General features: G+C 36.8%; 2 protein-coding genes across 5 annotated transcripts; one reads left to right on the plus strand and one right to left on the minus strand.

Annotated features, from left to right (window-relative positions):
• Window positions 1-38: 38 nt before the first annotated feature.
• setd7 (SET domain containing 7, histone lysine methyltransferase) lies at window positions 39-10,955 on the minus strand. Of its 3 annotated transcripts, XM_059346066.1 has the most exons (8): window positions 10,682-10,917; window positions 9,209-9,338; window positions 8,146-8,347; window positions 6,428-6,617; window positions 4,058-4,139; window positions 3,856-3,973; window positions 2,829-2,986; window positions 39-1,455 (listed from the first exon to the last, which is right to left on the minus strand). In XM_059346066.1, the coding sequence occupies exons 1-8, from the start codon at window positions 10,719-10,721 to the stop codon at window positions 1,287-1,289; spliced, it is 1,089 nt and encodes a 362-aa protein (XP_059202049.1). In that variant the 5' UTR covers window positions 10,722-10,917; the 3' UTR covers window positions 39-1,286. The 3 variants fall into 3 exon arrangements, 2 of the variants coding, with proteins under 2 accessions (XP_059202049.1, XP_059202052.1); XR_009395319.1 differs by lacking the exons at window positions 39-1,455; window positions 2,829-2,986; window positions 3,856-3,973; window positions 4,058-4,139; window positions 6,428-6,617 and adding exons at window positions 6,645-7,101; window positions 7,228-7,349 and having other exon boundaries at window positions 10,682-10,955; XM_059346069.1 differs by lacking the exons at window positions 39-1,455; window positions 2,829-2,986; window positions 3,856-3,973; window positions 4,058-4,139; window positions 6,428-6,617 and adding an exon at window positions 7,173-7,349 and having other exon boundaries at window positions 10,682-10,955.
• Window positions 10,956-13,361: 2,406 nt separating this feature from the next.
• slbp (stem-loop binding protein) lies at window positions 13,362-21,216 on the plus strand. 2 transcript variants are annotated; one of them, XM_059346070.1, is made up of 8 exons: window positions 13,362-13,603; window positions 15,610-15,759; window positions 16,761-16,874; window positions 16,981-17,052; window positions 18,150-18,272; window positions 18,820-18,975; window positions 19,063-19,171; window positions 20,463-21,216. In XM_059346070.1, the coding sequence occupies exons 1-8, from the start codon at window positions 13,545-13,547 to the stop codon at window positions 20,529-20,531; spliced, it is 852 nt and encodes a 283-aa protein (XP_059202053.1). In that variant the 5' UTR covers window positions 13,362-13,544; the 3' UTR covers window positions 20,532-21,216. The 2 variants fall into 2 exon arrangements, with proteins under 2 accessions (XP_059202053.1, XP_059202054.1); XM_059346071.1 differs by having other exon boundaries at window positions 16,987-17,052.
• Window positions 21,217-22,191: the final 975 nt, after the last annotated feature.

Here is a 22,191-nt window from a genome sequence, read left to right on the forward strand (position 1 = left end):
TGTGACAGCAACAATGGTAAAAATAAAGGAGGCGTGTGTATGGATTCTCTTTGTTGGCTTTTATTTGGTAGTATATGAACACATAATTAGGTAGGAAAAGTGGAACAAGCTCACTGTCATCCATTATTTTCTAGTCCATAAGTAACAAATCCCCTCTACAAAGCTCAGGAAATTCAGTCATTTACCAATTTCAGATATTGGGAACACATTAGTCACTGTTATACATAGCTGTAAATACATGATTTTAGTTCAAATGAGGTGTGAACCAAACAGATTAAACACATACGATAATAAATACTGTGCTGTAAAGTAGTGCTGTTAATTTCAACACGTTGAGGGCAGCCCTGTTCAGTGACGTGCAGCCGCTGCGTAACATAATTGACATTTAGTTCGGTGAAAAATGGTAACAGTTCATCATTATATCCTTAATTTATAAGCACCGACCATCAGCATGTAAATCTTGATTTGTCTTTGTCCTTCTTGGGTAATTTTCTGTCTTTTTTTGTCATTTTGTGTCTTTTTTTCGTCATTTTGTGTCTTTATGTGGTCATTTTGTCTCTTTTTTTCGTCATTTTGTCTCTTTTTTTTGTCATTTTGTGTTTTTATGTGGTCATTTTGTGTCTTCTTGGGGTCATTTTGTCTTTTTTAGTAATTTTGTGTCTTTTTGTGGTCATTTTGTGTCTTCTTGGGGTCATTTTGTGGTCATTTGGTGTCTTCTTGGGGTCATTTTGTGTCTTTTTGTGTCATTTTGATATTGGGAACACATTAGTCACTGTTATACATAGCTGTAAATACATGATTTTAGTTCAAATGAGGTGTGAACCAAACAGATTAAACACATACGATAATAAATACTGTGCTGTAAAGTAGTGCTGTTAATTCCAACACGTTGAGGGCAGCCCTGTTCAGTGACGTGCAGCCGCTGCGTAACAAAATTGACATTTAGTACGGTGAAAAATGGTAACAGTTCATCATTATATCCTTAATTTATAAGCACCGACCATCACAGTAAATCTTGATTTCCAGTAATATTTGAAGAGGACAGTGTTGGTAAAATCAGACAGAACAGCAGCTCCAGACAGAGATTTCTCTCCTCTACTAACAACCTTCTTGCATAGTTCTTGTATGTATTCCACTTGGATACCATATGTTTGCAGCTGCAGGGGGATACTGAGTGCCATAATGCTGCAGGAGTCTTGTCAGGTGGTAGCACAGGTACAGACAGGGGTGTGTTATTGTCCACAGGAACTCATCTGGATGTTTCCGAGACTTTTGGGAGCCGCCTGTCACTGCCGGAACTCCTGCAGCTCCTGCTTGTACCAGTCAGGGGCCTCGGGGCCGTTATTTCCTGTTGGCTCGTGATCGTAACCGTAGGCAACCGTTAGCTCCTCGTCTTTCTGCACAGCCCTCAAGGTTCGGATGCACTTTATGGGCCCAAAACGAGGGTGGACAAATCTGCACAGACCAAAAAAAAAAAGTTTAGTTTGTTTTTTTAATTCTGAAAAGAAAACAACCATAATGATTTCGGTAACACTTTATAATAAGGTCCTTAATAACCATTAATTAACAAGTAATAAGGCATTGTTCTCGCTTTAGATCCAGTAGTTGCAAAAAGCATAGTTGACTTATAGTTAACTTATAATAGATGAGCAATAAAGTATATTTTAATATCAATAAGCAAACAAAATAAGATTAATAATTAATTAATAAGATGTAATGGGTGGGTCATGGGTGTTTGTAATGCCATTATTAACACTTATATAAGCTTATAAACACACAATAATGTTAATAAGCATCTTGTAAGGACTTACAAGGGCCTTATTACTTGTTAATTAATGGTTATTGCAAGGACCTTAATATAAAGCGTTACCATGATTTCTACTATGCTTTCCTCATGAGAAATGTTATGATAACTTGTGTTATGGCCACTTATTTTTATTATTATTATTATTATTATTATGTATCAACTTAAATCTGAGGAGTTTTATTAGTGATGGCCAAATGAAGCTTCAAGAACCAATTTCTGAGCCCACTAGATGGCGCTCTGTTTAACACAGAGGTTTTAAAGCACACTGAATGGTAGTGAAGTGACAATGAAGCCTCATGAAGCATTTGCTTTATTTTTTGACCCCACTAGATGGTGCCCTTGGCTTAAACAAAAGCTCTAGCAATGGTAATTGAGTGTTTTCAGCCCTTTGTTGAACAGAGAGCGCCATCTAGTGGAGTCAGAAAATTGAGAAAATGCTTCATGAGGCTTCGTTGTCACTTCACTTTTTCATTAAACCAAGAGCGCCATCAAGTGAGGTCAACAAATACAACTAATGGTTCATGAAGCTTCTTTGGACATCACTAATAATCATAATCACCTGCCAATTCCAATTTTGGCCGATACCGATTTTTTATAACTCACAGCATACACCTTCAATGTTTGAATCTTATTTTACTGAAAATCAATAACACAGCAGTATTTTTCTTTAACAAATGAAGGAAATCACAATGTCTGAGGTAGTTAATAAAATATTGAACTTAAAATAAATAGCAACAATTTACAGGACAAACTAACAAAAGAACTGCAACCAGAAATAAATGTCCTGAGTTTTTGGTTTTGTTATAGCACGACAAGAACAAATGCCTAAATGCGACTGTTGCAGACGCACTTTCAGACCTTTGCGGAGGTAGATAAGATCGGTTTGACGTAAAAGAATCGGCCGATCGATCAGTGCACCCCTATCTAGGACAGCTACTATGAAAGTCGAGTGTAAAGAATTGACTTTCAATCTCAAAATTCTGGATCTTATGTTGTGCATCCCCTGTCAGGCTGTACTCACGGGTCATATTTGCAGTTGGGGGTGAAGGAGTGGTTGGCCTTGTGGCCCAGAGAGGCGCAGTATCTGTCCGTCTGGTCAAACGGCTGAGGGACGTCGATCACAGTGTCCTCGTCCAGAGAGATGGTGTTGCCGTTCAGGGCCCAGTCTCTGCTGTCCACCTGAGGAGTCCATGCAGGGAGGAGAAAATGGTTTAAAAAATACAAATACTACAAAATAACCTAGGAAAACTAAGAATACTTATACCTAGTGATGTGCCAATGAAGCCTCATGAACCATTTTCTTTATTTTTTGACCCCACGAGATGGCGCTCTTAGTCTGTAACTCTATGGAGTCTTATAGGGCTATTTTGTCCATTTTTTAATCCTTTTTATGTCTTTTCGTGTCTTTGTAAGTCATTTTGTGTCTTCTGTGGGGTTTTTTTGTGGTCATTCTGTCTTCTCCTTTTGAGTCTTTTTTTGGTCATTTTGTGTCTTTTCTTGGTCATTTTACAGGTGAAGTCTCTGGCTGACACTTCTTCTTCTTCTGGGCATATGGCAGAAATCCATCCATGATGTTAACCACCATTACCTTTTATCTATAAACTATTTAAACTAACTATTTTAAACTATTTCAACTGTTATTCATTACTTATAGTTATCTATTTTAACCCCCTGGAGTCCAGGAAAGTGCTAGCACATTACCTTTTTCATTATGTCACAACGTAAAGACGGAGCAATAATGAGCCCTGCCGTTAGCTTCACTCTACAGTACTGGCTTGAAACTCCAAGCCAGGTTCTGTTTGATGACGTTAGGCAGAGTAAAACTGGAGATAAGGACAAATATATTTCATACTGAAATAAAGATCTAGATGTTCTCCTCATTTTACCTCTTATGTGTTATATTTGCAACCTGTGTTCACATCTGCAACATGTAAAAGTCTTCATTGAGCATGATTGTGTTTTAAAAAAAACAAAAAAAACAACCATTGTTTTCAAAATCAGATTTTATGATTTTAAGTCTTTGCCTGTGTTTGTGCTGTGTGCCGTACCTCAGAGTGTGTGATGCGTACTCCATTATAAAAACCCATCACAGCGTCACTCTCAGCATCCGTCTTGGCAAACAGGCCCTGTCCTGCTCCTTTGATCAGAGAGTCTGCCACAAACACCCTGACGCACAAACAATACGGGACAATGTGAAGTACGGTAACATTCTCATTGGATGTTGATTTGTACAGTACGAAGCTTCTTTACCTTTGGCTCTCATACGGGTCAGTAAGCAGAGCGTGGGTGGTGATACAGGTGGAGGTGGACTTGTCGTACGAGTACACAGGACCTAAAAACAGAGTATGTCATGTTAATGTGCAGTTGTTGCACTTAAATACCCCTTTACATTAGTTCAAACACTTTGTGAGTGGTCAAATTCAAGCACTTTTCAAGGACTTCCGAGGTCCATTTTCAAGCTTTTCCAGGACCTTACAATGGTTGTAAGATGCATGTTTTAGATGAGTATTTACATGTGTTGTAGAAAATCTTTAAAGAAAAACACTTTATGACCAGGTAGGTTCGAATAACAGCCTTTGTGCGGGATTTATTGTAGGTACCAAAAACAGATACAGATGCCAAAGGTGACAGACAGATCCAAATGGTAGAACACAGAGCGACAACACCCTGTGTTTCTCTTTTTATTTTGCAGGTTCGTGTGTCGTGCGTCATTTCTGTGTAACTAAAGTTTCATGTCCTGTAATTTCCTGTTATGTTCCACTTTTGACATCAGAGCCCACTTGGGAGGTCAGATTCCTATTCTGATGTTAAAATCGTATCAACCAGAGCATCCGCTTCAGAAATGCTAGGCTGATTTGTCTAACGAGTTTTTCCTTTCCCATAAAAATTGAAATCGTACCTTGTGCCAGGTTACGCAATCATGCATTCATTTCTTCAACGGATTTACACTACACATGCTAAAAGGGGTAATTTCACTCAACCATACCAACAGGGATGGTTTGAAGTTTGAAGTTTTTTTATCTTGCACAAATAATAAGACAAAAGACAAGGATAAAGAGATAACAACAAAAGGAAGGTGCAAGGTAGCGGCAAGAAACCCAAAAGGGCTTATACAGGGCCTACGGAGCCCCTAAAGGGACATGGAGAAAATAAAATAAAATTTGGTTCCTGTGAGCACAAGAAACATTTCTCGTGAGCACGAGATACTTTCTGGTGAGCACAAGAAAGTATCTCATGCTCACCAGAAAGTATTGCATGCACGCATGGTGTCTGTCAGAACACCCTCTGCATTTCAGCTTGTTTCTGTGTGAAAATGACATTACAGGAGTTAGCTCGGCTATATTTTGACCTGGGGCTTCATTTTAAGGACATTGCTGCTTTACTTGCAAAAACGACAGTTGTTTTCCCAAGATAACGATATAATTAATTCGAGATCTTGAGAAAACCAAACAATAGTGTAGTCCAGACGCGTAGCCAGTAATGTAATGTATTTGTAACCCGGCCCGTGTGGGAGGAGCCTCTCCACACCCTGGGACTCTGCGTTGTGTTGTTTATGATGATGAAGGGCGGAGGAGGGACCAGTCGGACATGGGTGGTCGTTATATTGCGGCTCGGACCGCGTCGTGCTTTATTTCTCACAACGGCTGGCAGCTCAACCTTAAACAGTACAAGTTAACACTGGCGTGAGACAACAGAAAGTCTAAAGGCTGGTGTTGTGTCCTTAATGGTTTCCACACTAACTGGTTGCCGTAGGCTATGATCTGCACATTTTCTGTTACGCATGAGCTGTCCGTGGTACTGAAACAACAATCGCCATTAATGTGAGAATTCTGTCTGATGCAGGTCTATGTTATGCTGTACATTAACACTTTATCGAGCCTACTGATTGGGTTCATCTGTAGTCGGCACTTTGTGCAATAACATGATTTATTGTGCCGTGCGATAGAGCCGATACGCATGTTTTGTCTCTACTGTTGTATTGTGTACAGCCTTAATAAAGCTCTGTTGGGAGAGCTTGTGTGAAATATTATTTCTGCCTTCGCCACTGGTAGTATTCCCTCTGGGTCCAAAACGGATTGCACTACATACACAAAGTTTCTAGTGACCCGCAATCCTGCTGATCTGCATCTCTGTCATCATCCGGTATCCATGGAGACACCCGGTGGCGAAGGCAGAAATAATATTTCACACAAGCTGTCAATCTGTCTTTTTTTAAATAATTTTGTGTCTTTTTTAAAATAATTTTGTGTCTTTTTTGGTAATTCTGTGTATTTTTTTGGTCATTTTGTGTCTTTTTTTGGTCATTTTGTGTCTTTTTTTGGTCATTCTGATACTGCCTCCAGCTGCCCCCAGGTAATTTGAGTTTGAGACCCCTGATTTAGGGTCACTAATGATAATATATTAGCATACTAACTCAAGTTAAACCCTTCAAAGAACAATTAACTTTTAAGTGCGTGTGTGTGTTTGTGTTTAGGAGCAGTCTGAGCCCCGCCCGCGTTGAAACTCCGACCCAGAGCGGAGGAGAGGATTTTATTCATATCACTTCTTCCTAGATGGAAGACTTGCATCTTTACAAACAAATACGTCCAAAAATTCTACATGGCTTCATTCGACCCTTACTGTTGGGTGTGATTTCGAAGCGTGGCCTTCCACTCTCGTTGGAGATGACGGTGGCGAGGCGAGTCTCGATTATCTCTCCATCCACAAAGCTTCCATAGAGAGCAGTGTGTCCGTCTGGGTATATGTACGCCACAGAGTCACCGGTCATCTCCCCTTCCTCATTCACCTCCCCAAACACACAGCCTCCATCCTAGACGCACCACAGTACACACCAACATGCATAACACACATTAACAAGGACGACCATCCATTCACTTCACTTCTACTACATATAATGTATCAGAAATGTGTCTTAACCCCCTGAGCCCCAGGCTGTTTCAGGGCATTTTTGCTCTTTTTAAGTCCTGCAGCTCTATGGAATCATCACAATTATAACAAATAACTCAAAAATGTGCAGAATAACACAGGTATAATGACATACATCATAAATAAATTCTCTGATTTTTTTTTTTTTAAATGAGAATAAAATGAAATTTATATATACATAACGCTTTTCCAAGTGCCAACAAGTGTCATGAATGTGAAAGAAAAAACTCCACATGCTATACATATTGAACTATTTGCCTTTTTATAACCTCTCCTGTCCTCTCCTCTCTGTTCTGTGTAAACAGCCTGCAGTTCTGTCCGATTTTCCTGTTTGTCTCAGCAGAATCAACCATGGCTTCACAGTGTCGCTGAGGAGCACAGAATTTAATATTTTTAACAGGATCGAGTTATTCCAAACATTTTATTTTTCAATGAAATATTGAATAAAGTGATTTTGACAGAAAGATCACAATTGTAAGCTTCATTTTGGTTACCTTTTCTAAGGGAACGTTTTGTAATCTATGGTCCGTTCAAGGACCATCGGAAAGTTCGAATGTCGACGATAAAGCCTGTTTTAACACTTTCTTTCTACGATAAACGGTGCATTTTGGGCAATCTATAAAAGAAAACATTTCAGAGGGTTAAAAAAGGCTTTCAAGAACATTTTCGTTTAATGGTAAAATACATATCGTCACACTGTTAAAATAATCGCCTGTTTTTTGTCAAAATTGTTTTTTTTGCCTAAATCATCTCCTCATTGCCACCAATGGTAAAATCACCTACATCCTCAGTTGATCAGATCATGTGATTTTACCCCTTTAAGATAATGGCCTATGTCAAGTGTGTGACTTAAGCGGATTTATTATGCCTAAGTCAAAATAAAATGTGACTTAGGCAATTTTTTGAACATGCAAGATATGGTAACACTTTATTTTGAAGGTGTCTACATAAGAGTGACATGAGCGTGTCATAAACATGACATGGGATGTGTCATGAACATTAATGACACTTTGAAGTGACATTAATGCTCATGATACTTGTCATTTCATGTTTCTGACAGGCTTGTGTGACTCTTATGTAGACACCTTCAAAATAAAGTGTTACCATATCTTGCTTAAGTCACAAAGGCATGTTCAAAAAAATTGCCTAAGTCATTTATTTCTCTTAAGTTACATAATTTACACACAGTGTTATTATTATGATGCCAATAGCCATCCTCTGTTACATCCTTTTTGAGTGAAATGATCAATAAATGTCATATGTTAGACTTTTGGTGAAGTTTTTTGTGTTTCCTGCAAAACTTGAAAAAATGAGTTAGGTGATTATTTTAACAGGGTGACGATATTTTAGTATGGCTTCAGCAGTCCATGCATCATAGCTGGTGTGTTGCAGTAAGCACTTATCTGACTCACAGGGTAGTAGACCCAGCACTCCCCGCAGCGCGTGTTGTCCCTGTACTGGCCCTTGAACACCAGACGGCCGTCTGCATCCCACTCCTGAGCGGGCCCGTTGAGCTCGCCTTCCACATACGTCCCATGGAGGACACCTCCGTCCTCATAAGTATACACCCCCTGTCCCTGCAGAGCATCGTCTACATAGAAACCCTCCAGTGAGCTGTGGAGGGGACACACACAAAGAGGGGAAATTATATTATTTAATTCAGTCATCTTAAGGCAAGAAGGGACAGAATGTTATTAGTAGTGATGTGCCAATGAAGCCTCAAGAACCATTTTCTTTATTTTCTGAGCCCACTAGATGGCCCCCTTGGTTCATTGAAAAAGGCTTTAGCAATGGTAATCAAGTGTAGCCTGGCTAATCACAAATGATGATAGTCTGGACACCAGCCATTCATTTTTCCGTAGAGGAGGCGTGGTTTACGATACTCCAGAGCCGTTTATTGGGCGATACGAATGTCTATCATAAGCGTCTGTACGTAGCTCTTAGCCATTCGTATCCGTTATACCAGATAACGTATGTAGAGCGACAGAAATTGATGTTTACATAGCCAGACTAGCCCATCTCTACTTTGAGACTAAAATGCTCAATTCTGCTTCTGCAAGTGGTAAAATCTTGATAAAAAAAATGGTAATATTCAGAGAACAAAAAAGTATTAATCTGAGATTAAAGATGTCAAATTTTGAGAAAAAAATATTATTTAAGGTAATGATAACACTTTGAGAAAACGAGTTGTAATATTTTAAGATTAAAGTGATAATATTTTGGAAAAAGTCATAATATTACAAGATCAGAGGAAATATTCAAAACAGTTTTTAATTATTATTCTAAGATTAAAGAGTTAATATTTCAAGAAACAAATTATATTTTTCAATTTCAATGGCAGCATTTCAGAAAGAAAATAGTATGTGATTAAAGTGGAAACAACTTTAGAAAAGAATTTTAAGAATAAAATTGTAGTATTTTCAGAATAAAAGCAGAACATTATGAGAAAGTGGTTCATGTTCATTTTTACTCTACCTTCCATCAAAGAAGAAGAACTTTCCTTTTCCATTCTTCTCTCCGTGAGTGAAGTGTCCTTCAAAACGATCACTGGATGAATATGTTACTGTGCAGAAACCGTGAGGCTGATCATCTTCATCCAGTGGACCTGCACACACACACACACACACACACACACACACACACACACACACACACACACACCGAGAGCAAATCGGAGTCGGATGATTTGATTGATGATCGGTTACTCAGAAATAATCAGCAGACCATGTTGTGAGTAGTTTCATAACAGAAAGAAAATAGTTCCTATGAAAGTGATCACAACAAGGTCTGTGGATTATTAGCAGTGTGAGTTCTTATATTTATTTAAAGAGCATTGCTCTTAGAAATGGAATAAGCTAAAAGAAAAAACTATAGAATCAGAAATCAACGACAATAATATTTGAAGGAATTTGAAGCCGAGGAATAAATGTATTTAAAATGAGAATCACAATTAATTATTATTAATTATTGCAGTAAATAGCCCTGAAATTTCTGTTTAGGTATATATATATATATATATATATATATATATGGGATAGTCCCGTCTATGCACAGTAAGTGTATATATGTATGTACATCTTCATACTAATCTTCTCTTTTTTCAACCTTAACAATATTTTCTTTATTCGTGTATCAACTTTTGTACCTTATTGTTTATTTCAACTTTACACTTGTGAGTTACTCACTATAAAAATATAAACTTGCAGGAATGCTACAAGTATGAAGAAAACAAATGCAAATTCCCATAAACTCCTGCAATAAAGTATTTTTTTTTAAAGAGCATTGCTTTTAAGTTGTAAAAATGTATATTTTTGGTGAGAGGAAACATTTATTTTTGTTTTCATTTTGGGGTGAACTGTCTCTTTAAGATTGAAACTGTTATACCGTTATATATCTATTTTTAACAAGTAATTAAAAAAGTAATTACATGACGGTAAACATCACATTTAAAGCAGGCTAACCAGTCATTTGTAAACTATTGGGTTTTTAAAAGTAATTTTAAAACAGTTTATATTAATTCAGTCCTTCTAACTTAAACATTACTTGGATTAAAATAAATAATAAAGTATCAACACCACACCTACTTAGTCAGTGTTGCTGATGTTATTAACCGAGCACACGTGTGGAAAAACAAACATTTAACCTTCCGTACTGTTTTACATTTCATGCAACATTTCCTGCCTGGTTTAGACCGTTTAGAACCAGCAGCGGGACTCAGATATCAGCCAGGCCGCCTTCCCTCGCCTGTCAGGCGGGTTGACTTCACGGGAAAGTCCGCGGCGTCCTGAAGTTACGGAGCGGAGCCAGCATCAACTGACTCCCGGAGATTTACCGCGAATCTCACAGCAACACAGACATACATCACACAGTCTAAACGTCCTTGCATGCACATTGCACATGCACACTTTACATGCACGTATAAAAATATAAAAGGAAGCTGTTGCTTACCTTCCACGACCTCTTCTAGGTTTTCCTCGTCGCTGTCCATGCTGCTGCTGGAGGCCGCCGAGCACCACGCTGCTGCTCTGACGGCGCTGCTCGTCACCCAATCGGCGTCATGGGGACGTGGTGGAGCAGCTGTGAGCCGCCAGGCTGCAGGGTATGGAGGTATTATATGAAGTATTATTGGTGCAAAAGATTTGAGCACCTCTAACAGTATTAGATATATATCGTACGGTGTTTGTAGGTGTGTATAGTGATTGCAGTGGCGGATTCAGACTGTTTGAAGTGCAGGGGCAAAAAAATAAAAAGGGCACAATCTGCACAACTTGGGGCCCTACCATAGACTGTATAAATAAGGGCCCTACCAAAGGGCGCAAAAAGCTATGATACATCATGTATGATGAAATAATAATAATAATAATAATACATTTTATTTGTAAAGCACTTTTCATTGTTAACTTTTAAGAGCAAATTGAATCTTTTTAACTTGGCTTTTACCTGAACCATTTTTAGAGATTTTTCTGCTCATGCATCTTAGTGTTATAACATCTTCTATTTTATTTATTTGCTACTATTTATTAGTCTATATATATATATATATATATATATATATATATATATATATATTAATCATGCTTTATTTCTTAATTATTTATTTATTGTTTTATCTTTTTTTATCTAGCTTTTTACTTTCCATTGTCATTATTTACTTTTATTATTATTATTATTATTATTATATATCTTTTTATCTTACTTTATTTTATCTTATCTTATCTTATCTTACTTTTTTCTTTATCTAATTTATTTCTAACCTGCGTCCATGTTGAGATGGCGCTTCCTCAGTTTGTGCTTTGTGGCTCCGGATGGGCGGAGGGTGTTTGCTTGTTTCTATGTTTCGTTATCTTTTTATTATTATTATTTTCTCCTTTTTTTATGTAAAGTGCTTTGTGTTGCATCTCTCTTGTATGAAAAGTGCTAAACAAATAAAGTCTGATTGATTGATTGATTGATTGATTGATTGATTGATTAAAGCAATCCCAAGGTGCTACATAGTACAACAAGATTAAAAACAAGTTAAAAAGCCAAAGCACAACGATACTAAAATAATAAAAGGCCTTTTTAAAAAGAAAGGTTTTTAGGCTTTTTTTTTAAAGAGTCTGTTTGTGAAGGATGGGTGTGATGTATCAATGCTATCCCTCTAGGTGTAATTATGTTATTTAGATGCACTTTAACACAAAATCCGACTGTTTTGCCCCTTGATCCATCCAAACATGAAATTGGCCAAATTTGTTTCTCTTCTACACGCAACAATAACCGAAAAATACGTTCACTGTTTCAGACAGAAGTTGTATCAACCCCCTACATCATTGCTTATTGGAATAATTTTATTGATAACCTTAATTGGGAGAAGATTTGGAATTTGCCAGCAAAATATATAGTCAACAATAAGATCAAAGAAATTTCTTTTAAAATAATTCACAGAATCTACCCCACTAAAATTTTTCTTCAACGTTTAAAAAAAGATTTAGATTTGAATTGCTTTTTTTGTGAAGGACACCCTGAAAGTATTTTTCATTCATTTTGGTCTCGCCCTTTTTCGTCTAAGTTCTGGAAAGATATTTGTAACTTCCTTTTTTTTTCAATTGAACCTAATTTGTCCCTTTGTTTTGAAAATATACTGTTTGGTTTCACTGACTTCCCATACACACACAAAAAAATCAATATTACATTATAAATCTAATTATACTATTGGCAAAATATCACATACATAAATCTCGATACACAAAAAAAAAATCCCCTCTTTTCTATATTTATAAGTGAAACCAAGCAGTATATTAATTCTATTAAAGACTCTACTAATTTGAAAGCTGCTAAAACTCTGAATATTTGTAATTTTTATAATATTTTTGTATGACAACCTCTTTATGATTTATTGAAACCCCCTGGCGACGTTCTGATGTATTTTTTTGTATTACACCCCACCCAACTGCCTTAACCCTATAAAGCCTGAACTGTGAAATAATTGCCAGAAAATTCTAAATTTTCAAAACTGGAGTGTTTGTTGAACTGGCTGACATTTTTTTTTAATTCAATATCAATTTTCATATATTAATTTAATTTGGATCATATTTGATACATCAGGCCTTTTTGTGCAATTTGTTGCTCACAATTTGCTTTTCTTAAACTCACATAATCATATAAAACCTAATATTTTTAACCAAATAAAACTTTGACTTTCCTTTTAACATTTTCCTCAAACATACAAAATATTTTTTTCCATATAAAACAACATCATACATCTGCTGATATGAAGTTTTCACGCAGCAATGACAGATCCACCAGTGGAACCAGCAAATCATTTTTGTTACATCTGGTATTTTTGTGAAATTTGTTGCTCAGTTTTTTTAATCATCAATTCATGTATTCATCAGGTTTTTCAGGGAAAAAAAATATCACACTGATGATGTAGAGGTCTCAAAAACTTATGTATCAAATATGATACACTTGGCTTTATAGGGTTAATAAAGTTTATTTAAAAAAAAAAAAAAAAAAAAAAAGGATGGGTGTGATGTCATATTTATGCACTCTCATCAGGACCCCACACTCCAGTCCAGTAGGTGGCGGTAATGCACCTGTACGTTGGTCTACCAACTGCCAAATAAAACTCAAAAGAAGAAGAAGAAGATCATGTGACATATAGAGCCTCCCCTTCCGGTCATGTGACCTGTTGGACTGTTTGGGAGCGCGCCTTATAGTGTTGGCGGGTATCTGGTATATCTGTACATTAGGAGCTGCTGGAGGACATCTCATCTGGACACAGAGACATTTTACCACTCCACATTAGTTAACGTTACTCCTTATCAAGAAAATGTCTGACTGGACTAGAGGCAGAAGACGTGAGGCTCCCAGCAGCGAGCAGGAAGATAGGTAAGGTTTTAAATTAGTTGGTTAAAAAACAACCAGAACTTAAAACGCTACGAGCTCCCATTGTCTCTTTGTTCACATGATGGAGGGCACTTTGTTCACTTAGCTGGAGTCCTTCATTCTCAACATGTTTTTATTAATGTGTGCTAACGTTGTATTTGCTGGTAACATTATTTTTTCACTTGCATTATCTACTAAAAAAAGTAACAGCTGCAGACGGTGAGAACAACCGGAATTAGGAAGTAACATACATGGCGGGAAAGAGAATCTTTAAATTGAGCATTTCTGCTCTGGTTTGTTTGAAGTAGAGCTGCAACTATTGTCTCATAACTTGCACCCAGTTCACAAGAGGCAACCATCGTTTTTATATAATCTATGGTTTCTTTAACCCTATAAAGCCTGAACCATGAAATAATTGCCAGAAAATTCAATTTTTTTTAAAACCGAGTGCTTATTAACTTGCTGACGAATTTTAAAAAATAAATAAACTGCATATATGAATTCTAATTTGTGTCATATTTGATACATCAGGTCTTTTTGTGCAATTTGTTGCTCACAGTTTGTTTTTCTTGAACTAACAAAAACATCAAACAACAACATTTTTAACTTTTCCTTTTTCCTCAAACATGCAAAATACATATTTTTTCCATATGACACAACATCATACATCTGCAGATATGAAGTTTTTTAATGCAGCAATGACTGATCCACTCGTGCAACCTGCATATCATTTTTGCTACATCCGGTATTTTTGTGCAATTTGTTGCTCAGTTTGTTTATCTTCAACACATGTATACATCAGGTTTTTGATGATGTAGAGGTCTCAAAAAATACTGTATCTAATATGATACACTTGGCTTTATAGAGTTAAAGGGTGATTAAAGACAGGATCTCGTTTGAAAAGACCATCTGTGTGCAATATGTGGCGGTACAGGTTGTTCTCTCTCCGATTACTAAGGTTTAAACCAGCCTCCAGAGTTGTTAACCTGCTTTTTAACTAGAGTCCAATCCAATCCAATCCCCTTTATTTATATAGCACAATTTTAGCAAACACAAGGTTTCCAAAGTGCTGCACAAACAATAAATACATAACACAATACAAAGAGATGTAGTAAACAATAGATCAGTAAGATGCAATAAATTAAAGATGGGATAGAAATAAATAAAATAAAATATAAAATGTAAAATGTACTGCCCGCACAAAATAAAATATGCATGAATACAATAAAAAAAGAGTCTTTTCCTATCTAGGGAATCTGTAGGCAACCGCCTTTTGTTTTGAGTGGGAAACAGGATCGTCAATTGCTGCAGGTTGTTATATGTAGCAGCAGCACATACACACTGTACTGCTTCAGAGCTAACTGTTAGCCTATTAGCAATTTAATTGTGGTGTTTGTTTGATGCTTGTTCTGTTTGTTGTTCATTTTTTTTTAATAAGACAAAGCACTATAGTGATGTGCACCCATTGTTATTTAGTCCTGGGGCTGTTTTTTTCTTCTATTTTCTTATTTTTAAAGGTTTACTTGAAAAAATAAGGAAAATAAAAACATGAAATGGAAAGTTGTAGAAAGTAGATGCTTGATTATTTGAGAGAGTAATGACAAGCTTTGCCAAAAAATTATAATTGAAAAGACAAAAAAAAAATGCAATAGAACAGCTGTTTTAAATCCTCCTGTAAAACAGTATTGGTTGAGCATTTAAATGTGATAGCTGCATTTTGGTGCTGAATTCTTATGCATTAGTATTTCTTAAGCAGGTGTCAAGTAACCTGGAACGTGTTTCACAAACTGCATGTGACTTTGCTGTAGTGCGAATAAAATTTCAGTCAGAAGATTTTTTTTTTAAATTTTAATCCATGAGTTCTGCAGTCGGAGATCCAACCAATGCTGCGTTTTTAGTGTTTGTTGCTTTTTCTGCTTTATGCATGCTCGACAGGGATAGTCGTGGCTATGAGACATGCTTGAACTGAAGATGGTTTATATTAATTTCATTATTGTGTCTTCCTGTAGGAACTACGGCCCCTCTCGGTGGTCCAACTGCAGAAAACGAGGGATTGACGGAAGCCTAAGGGGGGAAAAGAGAGAAGAAGAATCCAGAGGTAGAAAAAACGGAGCGCACACAGACGGCAGCAACAGACACTCTGACAACAGACATGATAGGTAAGAGCATACAGCCACAGGGAAGGCTGATTTATTGATTTAGATTCAATTTTATATTCAGAACAGACAGAGGCACTGATATAACAGAGTGCAGGTCAGCATTAACTAGAAGTGCAGGCAGTGTACGTACAAATGCACACAGTACAGATACAGTAAGGGGTAGATATGGTTATGCTAAGTCATGTACAGTATGAATGGCAGTTAGTGCAGAGTTGCACAAGGTGACTGCTGAGGAGAATAAGCTGTTGGTCCTATAGTGCCTCCAAGAGGAGAGGAGGGCAAACAGTTATTGTCTCTTTTATTACTGCAAATGGGGGTTGTAAATGCTTCACTGCAAAAAAAAGGGTGTCTAAAAACACTAAATCTGAGGGAAATTATCTTGCTGCATGCACAGATAATTTCACTTTTATATATATATATATATATATATATATATATATATATATATATATATATATATATATCCGTTATTTAACCAGGTAAAAGTCTTGTTGATATTTAAAAAATCTCTTTTCGAAAAAGAGACCTGTGACAAGTTACAACATTTATTTTAAACACAGTTAACCTAAACAATTAAATTCAAGATTTCTTAAATTTAGATTGTTAAATTTAGAAATAAGCATGTTGAATGCTTAAAATAAGAAATTAACTCTTAAAACACGATAAATTATGTAACACTTCTAAATCTGATTTTTTTTTTTTAACTTGGTAAGAAACAAATAATTTGCAGTGCACTCTGCTCGGGCCAGTTCGTCGCTGCTTGCAGCTTTAATTTATCTTGTTTTAATTGAATACTTGAATTTAATTTCTATCTGCTACAGAGGCTGAAAAATGTATTATTTAGTAGGCGTTGACACTGAAACTTCAGGTTTTAGTGGGTTATTTTAAAATCGCCCAGAGGTTTTAAAGGCGTTTTAGGCCTCAATGGGTTAATGGTAGAATTGCAGTAATGCTTTCCCGACTTGAATGGGTTAATGATGGTGTGTGTGCTCCCTCCCTAGCTTCACCACTCCAGAGAGCACAGGCCCGGTGTCTCGCTGTGCTAAACGTGCCGACTGGGGCAGCCAGGTGGAGGATGACGAGATAAGGAGGGATGTACAGAGAGACATGCAGCGGTAACCAAACTCTGCTTCGGTTTCAGAGGGTTTTTTTTGAAAGTCATTGAAAGCACACACTTTATTGAGTACTTATCTTAACTGACTGTGTGTGCACTCTGTTCAGTTACAGGAGGAGGATACTGGGTGCAGAGGGCACTCAGAGAGAGAGAAAGACTTCCTCTGGTTCTTCTGAAAGGTTCGTCTCCTCTCTTTGTTTCATTTTGTCCCGTAAACTCACAATAGTTATTGTTGGCAAAGCAAGCCCTTTTCATGCTGCTTTAACAAGGCTCTGCCGCCTGAATATAAATGTTTATACTAGTGATGTACCAATGAAGCCTCATAAACCATTTTCTTTATTTTCTGAGCCCACTACATGGTGGCCTTGGTTTATTGAAAAAAGGGGGGAAACCCTTGACAGTGATCGCCATTAAAATGCTTGTACAAGGTTGAGTTGGAGCGAACAGATCAGCTGCACTTCTCTTTCCCAAGCAAAATGCAGGGTTGTACAGGTGTTTGAGATCCTTGAAAATGCTTCAATTTTAATGTTGAATTTCAAGGTTTGAAAAGTGCTTGGATTTTGGATTAAGTGCTTGTAAATGCTTGAAATTCTTACTGGAATTCTCTTGCAATCTGACTATAGATAAACGCATTTTCAATGGAAATATATATAAACTGAATAGCCTATAGCCTATCTGAAATGAAGACCGCTCCGCCTGCGTCTTCTTGTTTCTGAGATGTTTCTTGTTGCTCTACCCTGTATCTTCTTACTGAAGGGAGTTTTTTCTAATTCCTAGTGGATGTGAGGGCTCCTGAAGTATTTGTGGGTCTTTCCTCCTAGTTTGGGTCGTGTTTAGTTCCACCAGCTGATGATTTTTGTGAGCTTACTTTTGCTCCTAGCCCCTAGATTCCCATACCAGTATGTTTTATGAGATTAGCAAACTACTTTTACTCGTTAAAAGTGTAATACCATTGCTGGTGGTATGGTTGAGTGAAATTACCACTTTTAGTATCGAAGTACTCATCTAAAACATGACATTTACAACCGTTGAAAGGTACTGGAAAAGCTTGAAAATGGACCTTGAAAGTCCTTGAAAAGTGCTTGAATTTGACCACTGAAAAAGTGTACGAATCCTGAAAATGGGTATAATTGTTTTTTTCCAAAACAAATTTTCATAAAGTTAAACCTTCCCCATCTTGAAGGTTCAACTGTCTTGAATTGTGAGGTTTCATTCACAATGAAAGGCAGCCTGTTGCTGTTATTGATGAGTTGATCTGTTTGTCTTTGTGTTGCAGCTGTGACTCAAGAGAGGGAGAAAACATGGAGACTGATGAGGCCGTGTTGCTACGGCGGCAGAAGCAAATCAACTACGGCAAGAACACACTGGCCTATGACCGATACATCAAAGAAGTTCCAAAGTAGGTCTACACACTCAGCACGGCAGCTATTATGAACCTGTGTGTGACATAGAGCAATAAATAAGTAAAACGTGACTTTTAAACTCACTATTACGGCTGTTTTGATTTTCTAATTATCATTATTATCGTCTTTTTTGGGGGGGATTTTCAAGTTGCCTATCAATTTAGGTATAAGTATGTCTTTATAGGAGTATTATAATAGAGTGTAAATGTTTTTGCAAGGATGTGATATTGATTTTTAATTTAATTTATTAAAAAAATATATATTTTATTTTCGTTTTTAAACCATTTTCTTTCTTTTTATGTTTTATAATGAAAAGACTTTATGTTTACAAAATGTAGAGCAACATGTATGTGCTGTTTTGTTTTCCTTCAAATAAAAAGTTTAACAACAAAAAAAAAAGTGCCTTTTGCGCTGTATTTACTACAGTGCACCGAGACAAACTCCTTCTGTGTGCAAACCTACTTGGCAGTAAAACCGATTCTGATTTCTGATCTTAACATCTCTGTTTCCATTTTTTTTTCTCCTACATTTTTCTGTTTCCAGACACATGCGGCAGTCAGGTGTTCACCCAAAGACTCCCAATAAGTTCAGGAAGTACAGCCGTCGCTCCTGGGACCAGCAGATCAAACTGTGGAAGGTGAAGCTGCACGCCTGGGACCCCCCGACAGAGAAGGGCCAAGACAACGTCAATGAGGACATGTAAGGAGGTTTGAAGATAAGAGTCACTCTAAAGGAAGCGTGTTGCTGTCGGTCATACTCATGTTGTTGTTTGCTCTCTTCCTCCAGTGAGGAGCTGGATCTTGATGATGTCATGGACATTGAGCTGGACTTCCCAACTTTGTCAGATTCCCAGGATGCTGCAGCGCCTGTAACCACACATAGTCAATTACTAGAGGTGGGTTTGATTAAGTCACTTCTGTTTTAGTAGAATTCTAGAAAATCTCAATCCACCATTAGATCTGAAAATCAAGAAATACATATTTTGGTCAAATTCCCCACATTTTCAAACAGCAGAAATGCTCAGCAACTTAATGTTCACGTGATGATATATTTACACTTTATTTGATTGGCCACACTTTCCTAGTAATTTCCAACATTTTAAAGATTTCTATATTTTTGACAATTTGATGGCAAGCACTTTTCTTCTGTAAACTGCTGAGAAACCCCCTTATTGTCAATGTATGTAGGAAAGTTATACATCCTCTGAATACTCTAGGTCTCTTCTATAATAAAGAGCTGTACAAATGTAGTGCATTTAGTATGGACTTTACAGCCTAACTCAAGAGAAAACTTGGTTTGCTGGTTTCTGTGAGAGTGCTCAAGGTAGCATATCGTTAGTCTAATAGCATAATTGCCTAAGTCATATTTTAACGTTTTTGGAAAACAAGAAAAAACACAATTTTTAGCAAGCACATTGGTATTTTGAATTGATATTGTAACAGTCTGTTCAACCAGATGTGTGAACAAGTTTGCATAAAAAATAAGACACAAAATCGATTTAATAACAAATAAAAGGGACTTAGGCAAAATATGCCATGATTTAGGCAATTTTTCTCTTGCATATAAATACAAAGAGAGCATAACCAAGTTGTTTTACCTGTCTAACCTTAACCAGGTTCTTTTGCTTGTCTAACCTTAACCAAGTTGTTTTAAATGTCTAAACTAAACCAGGTTCCTTTACTTCTCTAACTTTAACCAAGTTGTTTTAAATGTCTAAACTTAACCAATTTGTTTTAAATGTCTAAACTTAACCAGGTTCCTTTACTTCTCTAACCTTAACCAGGTTCTTTTACCTGTCTGACCTTAACCAAAGTCCCACTCAGGTGCGAGGTGAACTGGTTTCCACACTGTCTATTGATGAGGGAGGTTGTCATAGTACTAGTTGGCCACTCTTGGTAGTACTTCATTACATGCAAGTCATTGAATTTCCTGATAGTAATTGCAGGATTGTAAAGCAGGTGTATGGTGGTCTTCATGTTTCTAAAACAAGTTATGTCGTGTGTTATGTGACATGCTATGTGCAGTGTTTTTCATATGTCTTTATTTCTTAGCTGTAGTAAATCTATGAAGTGGGACAGTTAATAAAGTACTTAATGACTACAAAAGTTCAAGTAAAGATATATTGAAGGTGAAGAACTTGACCAGCAGGCTTTTTATTGAACTGGATTGCTTTTGCTGTCTTGCAGGGTGAAGACTGCTCGGGGACTCCAGTTAAAGTACAGAAGACAGAGAACGCAGTGACTGATATGGCATAGTTCACTGTGAGAGAAGAAAATCCAACACGTCGACACACTTCTCACATGGATCAACCATTCTGCCCTGGACCTTCGGACTTCTCCCACTTCCACAGAATGACTCTGTACCAGGTACCAGCTGATTGATCCGTGTCTCAGCTGGTTGTTATTAGCACTGTAACATATAAAGTATTCAGTTTCCATTGCAGCGTGCTTCTTAATCGATAGTTTGGGACCTTTTTTACAGATTACTAATCTGCTCAGGGAGTCTTTCTTTGTGGCAGGATTTTACAGTTGCATGTTTAATCAAGCTTAAAGGTCAGTTTAAAGGGTTTAGGATTTTGTATTCATGAAAATATTTGTAGCACTGGTCTGTGGTTGTGTTCAGCAGACATCCAGGTTTATTGATGTCCAAATATTAAATCACACCCTGCTCATACTTGCTAAATAGAGTGTAAGAAGAGAATGTTTGTTTAAAGTGTTTAAAGGAAATAGGCAAGCCAAAGGCAACGTATTTTCCTCTTAATAATTCATATTGACAATATTTCAACTATGTACAATTTTAAATACTGGAGAGCAATTCTTTAGTTATATTGGGTTGGTTTGTTTTTATATTGTTTTTGACATGCAATTGTTGCTGTGTTTATTGCTGTTTCTTTCAAGGTGACTGATTTCAAATAAAAAAAAGAAACTTGAATGGCTGGTATTAGGTTGTCCTGGTGTGACTCATACATTAAAATTTAATTTGGTTTGGGATCAGGTTGAGTTAAATCAATGTTCTTTTGCCCTGTTCAGGTATTAACCACCTTGTTACCAATCCTCCACTCCTTGTATACTGGTTTTATTAACTTTATGATAACCACCTGTTTTAATTTAATGTCTTTTAAGCTATAAAAACAAATATATTATGCATATTATATACCCTTTATTTAAAAGCACCAAAACTAGTTCTTCTATTGCACCTGTTTTATTAAAGTGAGGTAAAGTAAATCCCAAGATGTCTTTGTAAACATATTAGCAACCCTAACTATAACCCAGTCTTAGTTATTGGAACTTTCTTATGGTCAAGCATAAAAAGCACCAAGTTTTTTCCACATTCCCTCGATCACCATAGGTTTCAATTTTTGGTAGGAGCCACTTCATCAAGACTGCGGATCGGAGATGGCAGCCATATAAAGTCTATGAGAACCAATATATCTTCCAAACTACATAGAAGGTCAATCTTGGTGTCAAAATCTGCATTTTCTTTTTTTTACAATATCACTAGATGATTATTTGATCAAATACATAAGTTCAGTTTCACCATGTTTTTACGTAATTTCAAGGTTCCTAAGCGGTCAGACATTTATTGATATAGGTCATATACAGTGCAAAATGAAAAACATGCTTACATTTAATTGAACTTTATTAGCTTCACTTGTATTGTTTGTTACATTTACAAATACAGAGATCTTTGCAATTCCAGTGTGCCTTTATGCATGAGCACCTTGAACCTTTACAACCACACTTCACCAGTTCACTGCAGGTTTTTGACACTATTAGTAGAATGCATCACTCAGAAAAGCCAGACCTGTCTTCATCCAGCGTCCTGTGTAGTCTTTTCTTCTTCATGGTGTTGTTTATTGCCTTCTTCTAATATTAATATCTGTCTTTTCAACAAGAAACCACAAGTTACTTGACA

The sequence above is a fragment of the Centropristis striata genome, chromosome 12 (assembly GCF_030273125.1).
Source record: "Centropristis striata isolate RG_2023a ecotype Rhode Island chromosome 12, C.striata_1.0, whole genome shotgun sequence".
Classification (NCBI taxonomy): domain Eukaryota; kingdom Metazoa; phylum Chordata; class Actinopteri; order Perciformes; family Serranidae; genus Centropristis; species Centropristis striata.

Coding starts and splice junctions, on each gene's coding strand:
- setd7 (XM_059346066.1), bottom strand. CDS start 10,721: ATGGACAGCGACGAGGAAAACCTAGAAGAGGTCGTGGAAG. Junction 8,348..9,208: donor TTCTTCTTCTTTGATGGAAG/GTAGAGTAAAAA, acceptor TCCCCTCCACAG/CTCACTGGAGGGTTTCTATG. Junction 4,140..6,427: donor CTTCGAAATCACACCCAACA/GTAAGGGTCGAA, acceptor CTCTGTTTTTAG/GTCCTGTGTACTCGTACGAC.
- slbp (XM_059346070.1), top strand. CDS start 13,545: ATGTCTGACTGGACTAGAGGCAGAAGACGTGAGGCTCCCAGCAGCGAG. Junction 13,604..15,609: donor AGCAGCGAGCAGGAAGATAG/GTAAGGTTTTAA, acceptor GTCTTCCTGTAG/GAACTACGGCCCCTCTCGGT. Junction 15,760..16,760: donor TCTGACAACAGACATGATAG/GTAAGAGCATAC, acceptor CTCCCTCCCTAG/CTTCACCACTCCAGAGAGCA.